The following is a 16,852-nucleotide window of genomic DNA, read 5'->3' as shown; positions in this document are numbered from 1 at the left end:
ACGGGGTAGAGCTGGCTGGCTGGCAGTTGTAGTATGTTTTTTCATCATTCGTGCACGGCCATGGGCACGGGGTGGTGGGGAAGGAGAGGGAGAGGTGTGGTAGGTGGGGGAGTAAGCTGGTGATGACCCACCTGATGTGGAAATTTCCTTGAGAGATGCTCGGCGCTGCATATCAGCACGTGGGGCTCGTCTTGGAAATACCACTCCCAAAGGGCATGGTTGTGGAGATTCTGCCCTTGAGGTGGTAGGCTGAGGTGTGGGGGAGCACTGGAGGACAATATGTTGGCGAGCAGGCGGCAAGAGTGTGGGGGGAAACAGCTCTGCAGTGTTTATTCTGCAGATGACCACCAGGTCCGTGGCCACTTTCCTGATGTCCTGGGTCATCTATCATCTCATCACCGAAATCGTCCCTCTCGTAGGCTGTCCCTTCCTCCTGAAGAAGTCAGAGAGCCCTCTCTGGCATCGGAGAGCAAGTAGGGGTTGGAACATAAGAACATAAGAAGAGAGGATAACTGCAGTAGGCCGGTTGGCCCATGCTAGGCAGCTCCTAGAAGAGTAACTGAACTGCTAGAATGAGATAAGGACAGCAAAGAAGAAGGCTCTCCCCCGCCCTCCAAACCCTCCAGCCGAAGCCGGCAGGAAAAAGTCAGAAAGAACACCACGCCGTATAGAAAAACTGGCGTGGACATTTTACAGGAAAGTGTGAAAGGAGAATAGAGACTATCATAGTGTAACCTGAAAAGATATTTTTTTTGAATTAGTATTGGTTATAAGATTTTCTTTATTCTATATCCACCCCTTATTTGTCATATGCTTATCTAGCCTATGCTTGAAACTCTCAATGGAAGAGGCAGCAACTACTTTACTAGGTAGCTTATTCCATTCGTCTACTACTCTATTACCAAACCAATTTCTACCGATTTCCTTACTGAAACGGAATTTTTCTAGTTTGAAACCATTATTTCTAGTTCTATCCTGTATGCTCACTTTAAGTACCTTGCTAATATCTCCCTTATTTATACCATTCATCCACTTAAACATCTCAATTAAGTCTCCCCTTACTCTACGCCTCTCTAGCGAATGCAGACTTAGTCTTTTCAGTCTGTCTTCATATGACAGGTTCCGGACGTCATGTATCATTTTAGTCATTCTTCTCTGTACATTTTCTAACGAATTAATATCTATTCTATAGTAAGGACACCAGAATTGTACTGCGTAGTCTAAATGTGGCCTTACTAATGCTAGATAAAGTTTTAGTATTACTTTAGATGATCTATTGCTCACGCTTCTCGAAATAAATCCTAGGACCCTATTTGCTTTATTTCTCGCATTAATACACTGTTGCCTAGGTTTAAGGTCGTTACTAATCATAACTCCTAGATCTCTCTCGCATTCCGATTTGCTAATTTCTTTGTTATCTAAGCTGTATTTAGTAGCTCTCCACGTGGTAGCTCTTCTTCTCCTCTGAGGATGTATTCTCTCTAAGTGTACGAGAGGATACAGTGTCGTCGAGGGCAAGTCCAATGGCACTATTGCTTAGCCCTTTCCTTGGCACTAAGGGCTGAACTTTCGTGGGGGTTGATGAGGCGATCAGCCCTTCATGTAGTGAGAGGGAATCGGACGATGACAAGGAAGATGACATGGCTCCTCACGCTAACACTGCTGAGTACAGACTGAACTGCACAACCACCGGGTACTTGAGGGTCCTACCTACCCGGTAGGTATCATAGAAAATGGTCCCACACTCAAAGTGGCGCGAAGGTGAGTGAGGTATATTAAGTCAACTGGCGGCGCTCCACACCCTGAATCCTGATGTCCATACACATCAGCAGGTGGTCAGGGGTTAACTGGGAAGGGTGGGAATTATCATCCTTCAGTGAGAGCAATATTCCAGCAAGAAGGAAATGTACAACCCAACAGACAAAGGGGAAAGAGTTTACCTATGCAGGGTGTAAGCACAGAAGCACGTTTTTTGAGAACAGCTGCAGGGATCCCATCAGGCCCATATACCTAGATAGTATTGGTGAGAAGCAGGATTTGGTAGTAAGGCAGTCTGGAAGTTTATCACTGTTTCCTGGTGTTTTTCGTACCGTACTTCCGTTACGAGCCAGAGTTGCCAGGTAGCCTGCTGTTGTGAGCGTAGTTAATTCGTAAGTTGTGCATTAGTGCTCTTTTTCTCTATAATGTTTTATTCATGTGATTGTTAAATTATGTAATTTAAGGTTGTATGCTAAAAAATTTACAGTTATATAATGTAAGAAAACTCTGGCATGTTTTGGATATCTCCGAGTTGGCAACAATATCTCCGAGTTGGCAACTGTTGCATCTCCGAGAATTTAGATCATTTAAGAACAATGCAAGCTTATATAAGGATGGAGAAGAGACTAGAGCAGTTAGTAAGTTTTCAGTTCAGTTTGAGTGTAGTGCAGTGTCAGTGAAGTATGTATATCATCGGTACTTGTGAAAATAGTGAAGCGTTGTTGGCAAACAGTGAAGTGTTAATGAAGTTTGTATATCTTCAGTATTTGTGAAAATAATGAAGTGTTGTTGTCAAGCATTAAGTGTAATTGCAGTTAGTAAAGTCTGTATAGCTCCAGTGATTGTGAAAACACTGAAGTAAAGTTGGAAAGCATTAAGTGTAGTTAGCTGGAAAATAGAGACAGTGAACTTAAGAAGCCAGTGTGTATGATGCCTGAGCTGATCTTGTGTGCTGTACACCAAAAGATTGACCATAGGAAGAACAACTCACTGGGCAAAGTCCTTCTTATACTGTACTACTGCTGCTAGAGCCTGTGGCAGTTTGGGAGGGAAGTAACACTGGTGTCAGGAGTGGGATTAAGTGCTGCAGTGAGTTAAATCTTCGACATGGAGCAAGTAGGTGTGCAGATAAGGTCCTGAGTTGGGCAGGAAGAGGAAGTGTCCCTGGCAGCAATCATGAGGCTATTACAAGTTCTTTCTGTCCCAAAGAACTCGAAGAACAATTATAGGCACAGAATGAAGGTCAGAAAGAACACAAAGATCAATTACAGGCAGAGAATGAAAGACAGAAAGAACTCAAAGAACAGTTACAAGCACAAAGTGTACAAGTATGGGTACAGAATGAAGAAATTAAAGAAAAATTACAGGTGCAAAGTGAAGAACAGAAAGAACGATATGAACAGTTTCAAGAGGCATTACAGGATCAACGGATGAGGATGCAAGGACAGCTAGATGCATTCATGGGGGAACAGGAAAAACTGAAGGAGGAAGTCTATGCTGAGCTACAGTACGGCAGCAGAACTATGAGGTAAGCAATAATATGACGGAGTGCAAACAGCATATAGATGACCAGTTGAAGTCAATTAGTGAGGAAACAGTGACGGAGTACGGACAGCATGTAGATAACCAGTTGAAGAATGTAGTCGGCCATGTGAAGATAATCAGTGAGAAAACTGAGGCTGTAGAGAAACTGCACTGTTGAGCCTCAGGTTAGTGTCCAAGGAGCATTGGAAGAGACTGGACAGTGTATGGTGAATCATAATGGATCCTAAGCATCCAAAGGTAGCATTACAGGGTTGAATATTCAGAATGCAGAAGTTTTAAGTCCTGGACTTAAGATGCCACAGTTTTTAGGTCCAAAACCAGTGATGTGCATGGCTATAATGAGGGTCCAATTAAAAAGAAACCTCAGGAATTTGATGGGAGAATATCATGGGAAGATTACCGTGCACAGTTTGAGTTATCTGCTGATCAGAATGGTTGGGATGACAGGTAGAGGGCAGTGCAACTTACTACTAGCCTTAAACCCTCCATGGCCATAAGTCTGGAATTTTACTTGCACCTCAGGCCGATGCTGGGACCATTTTCTGAAGCTTTGAAAACTGATTTTTTTTTCTTGCAATATTGAAGAGAAAGTTCAGACGCACCTAACACTGCAAAGCCCAGCTTCCTAGATCCATTCTGTGGCTTACAATGGAGTGCGAAAGTTGCAGAAATATTGGCAACCGATACCCGCCGCCTCGAGGTGCTGCCGCACTGCAACATCGCACGTTATCATTTTTTTTTTTCCTCCCAAAACAATATGAATGGTGCTGAAATGCGCGCATATATTAGATATGATGATGTCGAATGATTTCAGTACATAATAGGATTGGCTGAAAAAAATTATTATGAATATTTTTTCACCTTTTTGATATAAAATATGTTTACGGTAGTGTCGAGATATTATTTTATGTTATTGTTGTGCCCATGCTTGGAATAGGGAGTGAATGGGTTGAATTTTCAGTCCTAAATAAGAAAATTGCCTGTCTCCCGAGGCTAGGCTCTCCCACAGGAGATGAAAGTGGAGGGTCAGATCCGACTAGGGATAGGGGAGCTGAGTCGCAGCTTGCCTCTCCCACACCACTTGCATGGCTAAAAATAGAATCATAATGCAGTTTCAAAAATACAAATAAGTCTAATTATTACGAATAAAGAGACAAAGCAGAAATAAATACGTTTACAAACGGAGAAAAATTTATTTTTTCCATAATAACATGTTCACCTTTATCATCTTACCTTCTTATTTCCGCTATGTATGTTGCTGTCTCTGTCCTGAGTGTGGGAAAGTATGATATTTTCTGCCTGGGTAAGGAAAAATGGTACAGTTGGGTGTTTCCCAACACTTTACGCTGTCAGAATTGTGAGACGACCTGTAATTCACATCTCATACAAGCTGATTAGCTGGAAGGGAAGGAAGTTCTTTCCACCCACGAAAGCATCACGTGAACACAGAAAACTTTCCTGTTATGCTTGTATATGCAAAGAATATGTAAAATGATTCAAAACAGTGCAACAAACCTGAACAATTATGTAAAGATACCAAATAAAAAATAATTTTTATTTTATTTTCATATCTTTTTTGTTTATGCCTGTGTTTATTTATAATCGTAAACAGGGTGGTTGTGTGTGTTTTGCAAGGGAGGAAAAAGATGATATTTTCTGTCTGGGTTGAGATAATGGGTGTAACTATGTCTGTGTTTAGGCATGACCACGAGCGAAAAAATCATTCATTCACTCATCACGGCAGCAGGTGGTATCACTCATCACGGCAGCAGGTGGTGAACCGACAAATGAGGTGAGAGAGCGTGAAGTGAAGGTCAGATGTTCGTTCACTTCCCGAAAATTTTAACTGTTTTCTATAAGTCGCACTGCATCGAATGATCCAAACCAGTACAACAAACCTAAGCAAATAGGTAAAGATACCAAAACAAGAATGTATTTTTCTCTCATTATTATGTCTCTTTTGTTTGTGCCTGTATTAATTCATAACCGTAAACAGGTGCTTGTGTGTATTTTGTAAGACAGGACAAAGATGATTTTTTTGCAAGGGTCGAAATAATGGGTGTAGTTTTGCTTGTTTACACATGGCCAGGAGAAAAAAAATCGAAGGTCCACTCATCACAGCAGCAGGCTCTGAACTGCTTGATGAGGTGTGAGTATAATGTAGGTCGGTCTGAAGATGTTCAGAACGTTCGTTCACTTCCCAAAAATTTTTGCCGTTTTTTTTATAGGCTGCGCTCAAACGACTACTGCGGCCATTTATCGGCTAAACGTCATTGGACACCGGCGGCCACGGAGGGGTTAAGGGTGCCACGGTGGAAATTCTGGGTCAGATGTCAGTGATGGGGAGGAACAGTTATCGGTCTCTACTAAAAGAGCAAGAACACAGATAAGGGACCATGTACCAGACTGAGATTTACAGAGCAAGATTCCAGAGGCACGTAAAGGCTCGAGGAGAATCCCTACAGCACCTTGCTCATGACCTGGAGAGTATGGCATACAAGGCATACCCTGGAGCAGCACCTAACCAGCTGGCTACTCTTTTGAGGGACCAGTTCATCGATGCTCTTGATAGTGCAGAGTTGAACATGCAAGTGAAGCAGGCACAACCAAGAAGCATGCAAGAAGCAATAGCCAGGGCTCTAGAATCTGAGTCCTACGTCAGGTCCAGTACATCCACCTTTCAGGCCGGTTGTAGTGCAGGATTCAAGGTAAGAAAGGGGCAGGTACTTGAAGTTTAAGAATTCGGAGGAAGTTGCTGGTATTGTGAGAAGCCAGGATATCAGAGAGTGGACTGCAACAAGTGGAAGAAAGAACAGAAGATCAGAGGAGGTTGCTGGTTCTGTGGCAGGCTGGGACACAAGAAGGTGGATTGTTACAAATGGAAGAAGAAGCAAGAACGGAGCAGTGCAAGGAAATCCCTGATTGCTACAAACGGGTGTTGGACATTTTGTGAGGTGGAATACTTCAATTATGAGTGTCCAAATGAGTAGGATGTGGGTAAATTAGTGAAGACTGGTGATGAAAGGGAACAACCAACTGGTTTTTCCCCAGAAGCCCCAACACTGAGGAAATTCAGGAGAACCATGATGAATAGTGTGTGAGAAGACTAAGGAACAGACAGCAAGCAGTGCAGTAGGAATGGGAATTTTGGAAAGAAATTCCACTGTACTATTGTGACAGGGCCAGCATCAGATGAAGACCTGAAAAGGATGCAGATGGAGGATGCAGATTTACAACCAGTGCTAGAATGGCTGGAGCAGAGTAAAGTGCGACCATCTTGGGAAGAGGTTTCGAGATTCAGCCCTGTGATGAAGAGCTACTGGAGTCAGTGGGACCTTCTTGGTTTCAACAATGGACTTCTGGAGCATCAGTGGGATACACCCAATGGCCTCAACAAGTAGTGGCAACTTGTGGTTCTGAAGAAAATAAGGCCTGTGATCTTGGATGAGTCTCATAACCAGATCACCAGTGGGCACCTGGGAGTGACGAAAACTCTAAGTTGTCTGCGACAGAGGTTCTACTGGACTGATATGTGTCAGGACGTTGAAGAGTGGTGTCAGGCCTGTGATGTATGTTGTGCCAAGAAGGGACCAGAGAAGAGTGGTTGCACCCCCTCTCCAACTGTACCAAGTGGGTGCACCGATGGAAAGGGTTGCAGTGGACATTGCTGGACCTCTGCCTCACTGAAAGAGGAAAATTGTATATATGTGTTGCCATGGACTATTTCACAAAGTGGCCAGCAGCCTATGCCATTCCCGATCAAGAGGCCACGACTGTTGCTTAGGTGTTGGTTGACCAGTTTTTCTGTTATTTTGGGATGCCACAGGAGCCACATTCAGACCAGGGCCACAGTCAGATGGGATGGTAGAGAAATTCAACTGGACCCTAGGACAAGAACTGGCTAAGTACTGCGAGGGACAAACAAAACGGGACCAGAAATTACCTGCGTTGCTGATGGCATATCGGTCCCCATCCCATAAGTCTACCGGCTACACCTCTGCAACACTGATATTAGACCACGTATAACACTTACCTGTTGACTTGTTAATGGGAAGACCACCTGGTGAACAGCTGCCTACAAACGCCTCCAGCTATGCATACTATGTTCAGGAAAGGCTGGCTGAGGTAGATCATCAGGTGCGAGGAACCCTTAAGTTTTCAGAAGTGATGAAGTGTATGTTTGATGCCTAAGCAAGTGAGGTAAGCTTCAAGGATGGTGACCAAGTTTGGTTATACAATCCTCACTAGAAGAAGAGACAGTCACTGAAGCTGCAGAGCCCCTGGGACGGGTCTTAAATTGTGTTGGACCACCTATCAGACATAAAGTATTGGATTTGGGGAGACAGGAAGTCTCGCCCAAGGGTGGTACACTTGAACCATCTGTGGCAGTACCATGGGCCAATATCGTACAGCTGGGACGTCTCTGAGGAATCGTGATCTCCCTCAACAGAGGATGTTGATGAGGACCAAGGAGCTGAAGTGCAAGAGGACGGTGGCAGTTTCCCAAGAGAAGAAGTGAATCCGGGAGAGGACCAAGACCTTCCAGAAGAAGCAGACTCTGTGGAGGAACAAGGACATCATCAGAAGCAGCACAGAAGAAGACCTGATAGGTTGAAGGATTATTTTGTGTACGAGGAGTAGACTGTAGCACCAGTCGAGCAGGGGAGTACCCCAAGATGGATGGAAAGCTGATGACAGGGAGAGCTGGAGCTCCCATTTCATTAGCCCTCAGGACTAGTTCCTGACAATCCCCCTTTGCTGAACTTTTTCAGTGTTTCAGTAACACAGAGAATAGGCAAGCATGCTCCCCAGTACAAGCTTCTCTAACTGTCAACACCAAACTACATGCACAGTACACACTACACTACCTTTTCAAAAAAAAAAAAAAATGAAAAATGGTGTTAATAAATCATGCCTCGGAGTCCCCAGGGGGGGGAGGACATAAATTCCCTCACCATCCGCCCCTCTCCCGGTGACGACTCTGAGAGATCCCTGGAACCATTGTTTGACTTACTTCTTCACTTCTGCAACATTTGCGGCCTTTCCTCTAACTTTCTTTCTGTCAAACACCACCTCTCCTCTTCTAAACCTCACCTTCTCTTCTTGACAGAGACTCAGCTGTCTGAGGCAACAGACAGCAAACCCTTATTTGTTTCCTCCTACTTTCTCTATACTCATTTCAAAGCCAAAGGTGGCAGTTGTGTATATGTACACAACGACCTATCTTGCTCTAGTGTTCCCGAACTTGATTCTTCTGAATTCTCTACACTCTGGCTTCGGCTATCCTGTCATTCTTCAACTAAATATATCTGCACTATTTATTTATCTCCTAATTCTACTGACTATCAGAAATTCTTCAACTATCTTACTTTCCACAATGGAACACATTCTGTCCATTTCTACTTTCCCTGAAATCTCCATTCTAGGAGATTTCAATGTTCACCACCACCTTTGGCTTTCCTCTCCTTTCACTGATCCACCTGGTGAACAAACCTTCATCTTTTCTATCCTTACTGACCTAGAGCAGCTTGTACAGCATCCTACCCGTATCCCTTACTGCCTTGGAGAGAGCTCCAACATACTTGACCTTTTCCTTACAACTAATCTTTCTGCTTACACTGTTAATCTTTCCTCTCCTTTGGGCTCATCCGATCACAACCTTATTACCTTAACCTGTCCTATCGCTGCAGTATGGCCTGCAGACCCTACAAAGAAATGTCGTCTGTGGCACTTTGAAGCTGCAGATTGGGAGGCCCTCAGGCAGTGCTTCTTTGATTTACCCTGGAATGATTATTGCTTCCATGGAATGGAGCCATCTGAGTGTGCCTTGTGCATTACAGAGGTTATTCTCTCGGGGATGGAAGCATACATTCTCTTCTCATATCCTCTGACTAATGCAAGAAAGCCTTGGTTTAATCACGCTTGTTCTAATGCTGTCCGCAGCAAGGAAAGGGCTTATACAAAGTACCGTAGCCAACCTGTCCCTGAGTCACATCTTGTTTATGTTTCTTCCCGGAATCTTGCTAAATCTGTTCTTCGCTCTGCTAAAAATAATTTCATCCATACTAAATGCTCTCAACTCTCCAACTGAAATTCTTCCCGCTTCTTCTGGCACCTTGCCAAAAACCTTTCTAACAACTTTATATCATCATCCTTCCCTCCACTTTTCTATTCTCATGGCTCCGTAGCTATTTCTTCTACTGATAAAGCAGATCTCTTCGCTCAGACTTTCTCCTCCAATTCCACCTTAGACGATTCCAGTGCTGTTCCTCCAACACTTCCTCCCTCAGACTTCCTCATGGCTGACATTAAAATTTCTTCAGCTGATGTATTTCCTGCCATCACTGGCCTCAATACTAACAAGGCATATGGGCCTAATGGAGTCCCTTCTATTGTCCTCAAGAACTGTGCTTCAGTGCTTACACCCTGCCTAGGTAAACTCTTTCGCCTTTGTCTGTCAACTTCTACCTTTCCTTCTTGCTGGAAGTAGGTCTCATTCAGCCAGTCCCAAAGAAGGGTGACCATTCCCAACCCTCTAACTATCGTCCTGTTGCTTTGACATCCTGTGTCTCAAAAGTTTTCGAGTCAATTCTTAACAGAAAAATTTTAAAGCATCTTTCCTATCATAACCTTCTTTCTGATTGTCAGTATGGGTTCTGTCAGGGGCATTCCACTGGCAATCTTCTCATCTACCTTACAGACTCCTGGTCATCCTCCTTTCGGGACTTTGGCGACAGCTTTGCCATAGTACTTGACATCTCAAAGGCTTTCGATCGAATCTGGCATAAATCTTTAACTTCCAAACTACCCTCTTACGGTTTCTATCCTTGTATCTGTGCCTTCATCTATAGCTTCCTTTCTGGTCGTTCCATAGCCACTGTTGTAGATGGCCATCGTTCTTCTAGATCTATCAACAGTGGTGTTCCTCAGGGTTCTGTCCTATCACCAACTCTCTTCCTTTTATTCATCAGTGACCTTCTAAGCTGTACATCTAACCATATCCATTCGTACACTGATGATTCCATCCTTCACCTTTCCATACGATTCCAGTAAAGTCCATCTCAGCAGTTTCTTCAACAAACAAGGGATGAGGCTATGTCACACCTAATGTCTGACTTGGCTCGTATCTCTAACTGGGGTAAAAATAATCTTGTTGTTTTTAATGCATCAAAAACTCAGTTTTTACACCTGTTAACTCGACACAATCTTCCACAGGAGTACCCACTAATGTTAAATAATATTCAGCTTAATCCTGCATCATCCTTGAACATGCTTGGGGTTTCATTTACTCGGGACTTGTCTTGGAAAGATTATATTGCATCTCTTGTAAAATCTGCTTCCAGGAGATTAGGTGTGCAAAGCCAACTCCGTAACTTCTTAACCCCTACACAGTTGTTGACTTTATACACGGGTTTTATTCGTCCCTGTTTAGAGTACAACTCTCATGTGTGGGGAGGCTCCCCACATACAGCTCTTCTCAATAGGGTGGAGTCAAAAGCTTTTCGTCTCATCAACTCTCCTCCTCTTACTGGCTCCCTTCAACCTGTCTCTTTGCCGCACTGTTGCATCTTTATCTCTTTTCTATCACTACTTCAATGGTCACTTCTCCTCTGAACTGTCTACTTGCATCCCTCCACCAGTACGATGGTGCGTAGCACCTGTCTAGCAGCAAACTCTCATCCATTTTCTGTCCAACTCTCTAATGCAAGAGTTAACGGTACTCCCAGTCCTTCATTTATGCAACAGGTCAACTCTGGAACTGTCTCCCTCTGTCTGTATTTCCTACTTCTTATGATCTCCAGTTTTTCAAATGCAGTGTGTCCAGACATCTCGAAATGAACGGATCTTGATTTTGGCTCTCCTTTGTATTGTTTTTGTTTTTTCTCGGAGGGAACGGTTTGTGGGCTCCAGCCTTTAGTTCCTTCTTTCTTGCATTAAAAAAAATAGATGTTTCATTATGATTAATTATGTTTGTATATACCGTGTAGTTTTGTAGGGATGACAAAGGACTAGTGATGGGGTAGTGTTGAGAAGCAGGATTTGGTAGTTACATAGTCCCGACGTTTCTCATTGTTTCCCGATGTTTCTCGTACCATAGTTCTGTTACGAGTCAGAGTTGCCAGTTAGCCTGCTATTGTAAGCGTAGTTTTTATGTAAGTTGTACATTAATTTTTTTGCTCTTTTTCTCTGTAATGTTTTATCCATGTGTTTGTCAATCTATATATCTATCTATTACCAGACGCATTAATCCCGTAAGGGGTGGCTACAAACAAATCGCCTCCATGTCGCTCTGTCCCCCGCCATTTCACTGCCCTGCTCCCAGCTTTCATCCCCTTCTCTCATATACCTCTCCACTCCATCCCTCCATCTCATCTCATGATTGTTAAATTATGTAATTTAAGTTTGTAGCTAGATAATTTACAGTTATTTAATGTATGACAACTCTGGCATGCATTGGATATTTCCAAGTTGGCAACTGTTGCTACTCCAAGAATGTAGATCACTCTTTTGCCGAGCACTAACCCTGGAAGATAACTTCTCCATAATAATTGTTTTTCTATGAGCTACCTCACTAACGAGTATATCACACTCTTGAGGGGTGAAGTTGTCTTTCCTCTGGTGATAAATCACTTTCCTTTCCATGCTGGTGTTTTATGTAGCGCCTGATGAACAATTACCGAGTGGCGATGTATGTACAATGTTTTCAAAGCGCGTTTTGCTCGTGACGTCATCACTGGATTCGCGGTGAATGGTCAGTTCTAACTCATGATGTCAAGTAGAAACCATGTGATTGGCCAGATTATGGCGCATGCGCATTCAAACTTTCGCCCTTACGGCTGATCAGCTGAGCTTACACTCTGCTTTGTGAATATCATCTAGCGCGGGCAGCACTGGAGGGTGTAAGGAGACACGAGTGGCAAGCGTAGTCGCTTGGCGTAGTATCAGTGTTAGTGAATCCCGCGCCTGACGTCTCATTTGTTGGCCACAGGACACAGTATGTCCAGGGCCTGTACATATACGTGTTCCGTAGTTTAAGGGGGGAAGTTTGAGAACTCCGCAGAGGTGACTCGAGGCTACGTGAGCCTGAGTTTGCACAAGGATTCTCAGCTCCCCGATATTAATATAAGTACCGTAGTTTAAGGGGGGAAGTTTGAGAACTCTGCAGAGGCGACTCGAGGCTACGTGAGCCCGAGTTTGCATAAGGATTCTCAACTTGCCGACACTAATCGTAATTGTAGAGTTAAGTTTAACCAGTAAACTACACGAGTCCTCGAGACAACGGCGTCCAGGGACTACATTTCCTGGTTAATAATCTACCTAATAAATTAATGGCGACCTCAAATGTACGAAGCTTAGGCTGTCACTCGTATTTTTCAGCTAGAGCGTACCTTTCGTAGCATGTACTGACTGCTAGGCAGAGAGAGTAATTGTAACGTAATAAGAATTTTTGTCTCATTGACGCTTTTGATGCTCCACCTTAATTGATTTTGCAGGTACAGCAATGGGTGTAGCAGTTTTGCTGTGCGGGCCAGCTGATCGTCTGCCGCACGCTGCCGCCTCTTCTCCTCTGCCTTCGTCGTTGCCATATTATTAATATTACTGTGTCATTTTACACATAGGTACAGTTACACTACAACTGTCACACCTACACCGTGTATTACATACACCACGCTACACAACAATTAGTTGTCAGTGTAAATGTAGCGAACTTTCGCTCAGTTTGACCTGAGTACAGGATTTTCACCGTCGCCACAGAGTTTTTTCCCTCAAGCTTGCCTCTATTAACGTAAATACGAGGTTTTTACGCTCATTGGCGATAGTGATTTTCTCCTGTAGCAGGATAGCACACACACCACAGTGTGAATCTTGTGTGACTGAGTTAGGATGTGTACATATATATATATATATATATATATATATATATATATATATATATATATATATATATATATATATATATATCCACAAATTTTTTCCCATAAGGAAAAAATTCATTTTGTAGGGGCGTAATGTCACGAATCAAATTCGCGACATTTTCCTTTTGTGAGAAACCACGAACTATTAGTGGAAAACTCACTGTGTATCGCTCAGTTAACCGTTTCTCTCTCCATTTCAGTGGTATACTTTTCAAAACATTCGTCACTGTTTCAAAAGTGACCGATCTAATGCACGTCATTAAGTGCTCTACTGAGCGATATTATTGTTTCTTTATTGTTCGCCCCTGCCTGCCTCGACCGTTAAAAAAAATGCGGCCATAACGCTCCCTTTCTTTCCCACGAGTTAGTCAGTCAAGTGTCTGTCGTGACGGAGTGAGGTTCTGTGCTCCAGCAGTGAGAGAGTGAGAGTTCAGCTAGCACCCAGACTCCACTAGACTACAGTTCTCCAGGCTCCCACCCTTCTTGGTGATACACCACATTCATTGACCAGTATTTCCTTTTCGTTTTCCTAGACTTAAGAGTTTAGTTAAGGTGCTTTTCCTAGGCGTTAGAACTTAGCTCTTGAGTGAGTGAGTGAGTACGATCTCTTTATTTGAATTCATTTTGAGATGTAACGTTATATTTATTTTTGTAATCAATAAATTTAACAGTTCTTTTTCTTGAGCTTAATGTAATGTAAACTCGTGTTTCATTTCTCCACAATTAAGCTTATTTCCCTTATAGCTCCTTGCTTGCATAAACGTTTGCCATTCATAACTGGTACTTAGGCCAGTCTTGTTGTATTAAACTTAAAATCCGTTGTGCCTTCTAGGAGTTACGTATCAGCAAGAACCTGATATTATTAATAGTATTAGTTATTTATTGTCAGGGGTGAAGTAACTTTCTCCAGAGGCTAACAGTACTAATAAACAGCAATTGAGTAATTAGTCTCTGCTGTGTACTGTTGAGAGAGTTTTCAAATTCTCGTTCTTAGAGAATCATGCGAAGCAAGCCAGAGTAAAGTAATCATTGCTTGATTTAGCAAGACAATTTTTGTTCCTGCTGTTCAGTATTATTGAACATTATCATTTAATAATTGCATTTATTTAAAAAACCCCGTGACATGATTGTTCCCACACTTGGTTGATGGGAACTAGGGCAATGGGCACGTGCACCACGTACACCACATCCACAGACATGCGTTAATCTCTGTTATTATTTAGGAGTCCATATTCCCTTCCGTAATTTAAGTGTAGTGTCATTTGTGTCGACCCCCATTGCCTTAGAAAGTAGGTTGATTCTTTTTCATTACTAATTTTTCGTGGGACACCTTCTTATGCTCTTGAGTGTCATTTATATAGCTTTAACAACGGCTTATACGTAATTATTGACGAGATATTTACACCTTCAAAACCATATCATCTCATAAATTTTAATCACGAGTAAAACCAAAGAATTTAACTTGAGTTTTGGAAGGAGTTTTCACTGTGAAAGATTTGATGAAGGCTATATTTCACCCATGTATTTAAAGACATCTCCAAAGTTGAATATAATCTTCTAGTGCAAGGGTTCCCAACCTTTATTTACCCATTACCCCATTTTCCACACCTCCCTTCACTCATTACCCCTCATTGCTTATGTTTCCACAATTGCAGTTTAGCTGCTTAACATTTTGATGCCTAGATTTTAGTTTGAATGTAGGACTTAATTAAAGGTTAGGCTAAAACCAAGAGAGTTATTGCAAGGAGTAATTTATTTTTATTATTAACACTGATACCAAATAAACATGACTTTAAACATTCATCTCTGAATTTTAGTATAGGTCTGAAAGTCTATCAAAACTGGTATGATTTTTTAGATTTTTTTTTTTTGTTACCTCCCCCATTACCCTTCACAAAAGACCAAATTACCCCACTTGGGATAATTTACCCCAGGTTGGGAACCCCTGATCTAGTGGTTGTAAGAATCCCTCCCCCCTCACCCTTCCAGAAAAAAAGGATCCTGTAAAATTTATATAGAAAAGAAGGCAGTTTAATACAGAATTTGTCATAGTGGACCGCTAGAGGAAGAACAGGCAGTGGTAGACCAAGGGAGACCTGGTTGAGGACAATGAAAAGAGAAGCAGGAGAGGAGTGTTGGTGGAACCTGAAGGAGATGGCAGGAGATAAATAAGGTGGAGAGAGTTCATCGAGGCCCTATGCATCTCGTGGGGTGCTCCAGGATGTGACTGATTGATTGAATATTTACGTGGCTAATATATACGAGTACTTTTGATCAATAGTATTTGCCAACTCTAATTTTCCCAACAAGTTTAAGGAACTCGTAGCCAGAGTTTCACATTGAATAAAATCCTGCTGTCCAATGCAGCGTTGGTGGTTCAAAGCTTTATTGGACTAAAGAGATACCAATGCACAGCGATATATTACTTGTTCAGTCTGTATTGGCATTTTCTTTCTTTCATTTTAACTTATCCCAGATTTTTTCTCCTTTTGCATCTTATTTCACACAGCTAAGTGGCAGAATAACAATATGAGTATTGTGGCTATACTTCCTTTCTATGACACTTTTCTAGACCAGCAACGTATCATAATGCTGATATCTAGTTACAGCTTAGCATTCAAGATGGAGAGGTGATAATATTAGGCCAAGTTAAATTGGACAGAGTAGAGTAAGTGGTCTTTTTCCGTGAGAATATCTGGCTACGACTTTGTTTCGACGAGAGAAAATGGAGAGTATGTAGAACCAATGGCTACCATAGGAAGCAGTTTACTGGACAAGATTTATTACCAGAGAACATCCAAGGCAACAAAAAGATGGCCCTACGTGATGAACAGAGTATAAGTGGAATTAATATTTTTTTTTCATTCGTTCTTGCTACAGAAAATTTCAATCGTAAGACAATTTTCAGACTGAGGAGTTAGTCATAACTTTCCTTATCGATGGGGTTAAATAATAGCATCGACTAGATACAACTTTCACCACAAGAGTCCTTCCAAAGACTACGTAAAACTGTCCCACCATTAGATACAGGAGGTAATAAATTACACCCTTGTCGAGTCGAACGAATAGAGATATTTCTTTCTGCCTGAAAACTATAAACTTACTGTGCAGGTACAGCATGTTGGTTCACTTGCCGTACAGTCCTGACGGTGCCCGGGTGCTGCAAGTGGCTTCCTGGACCCCCACATCAGGTCTACGCTATCTCACACCTCCCACCCTTTTCCCGGAGAAATACACCAAGTAATGTGTACAGATTATTGGCCATTTCAGAACTGGAGTATCTTATGTACTCTCTTGAAATTACTGGACATTACAAAACTTAAAAAAATAAAAAATAAAAAAAAATAAACGTATCCAAATTACTGATGGGTATAGACTGGCCTATACTCATTTTATTCTAACGTGACCTAAAATTGTCACCTGTTCATTTTCAATGCTTAGGATTAACAAGAGGTCAACACTAGAATATGGTGCTAGTCATGAGAGTGTGTTATGAGAAGTGAAGCAGAGCCATAGCTTTGTATTTTTCTGCATCTGAGGTATGTGGAATATATTGTGAAAGGTTGAAAATCTAGTGCAGAATAATGTAAAACAGGTATAACTTGTATGAGACAGCCCTAGCACTTATTCAA

At 42.3% G+C, this 16,852-nt stretch overlaps 1 protein-coding gene across 1 annotated transcript in view; it reads left to right on the top strand.

The window, feature by feature from the left end:
* Positions 1-16,464, top strand: part of LOC145404010 (uncharacterized) — a 91,826-nt gene extending 75,362 nt beyond the window's left edge. The window contains exon 4 of the mRNA XM_080275614.1: positions 16,332-16,464. Within this exon, the coding sequence (XP_080131740.1) occupies positions 16,332-16,464 (133 nt within the window). The remainder of the gene's footprint in view (positions 1-16,331) is intronic.
* Positions 16,465-16,852: the final 388 nt, after the last annotated feature.

Source organism: Coenobita brevimanus, chromosome 62 (assembly GCF_032717465.1).
Source record: "Coenobita brevimanus isolate Jiangsu-jjx chromosome 62, ASM3271746v2, whole genome shotgun sequence".
NCBI lineage: Eukaryota > Metazoa > Arthropoda > Malacostraca > Decapoda > Coenobitidae > Coenobita > Coenobita brevimanus.
Note: the sequence above shows the minus strand (reverse complement) of the source record. Positions and strands in the feature narration are given on the sequence as shown.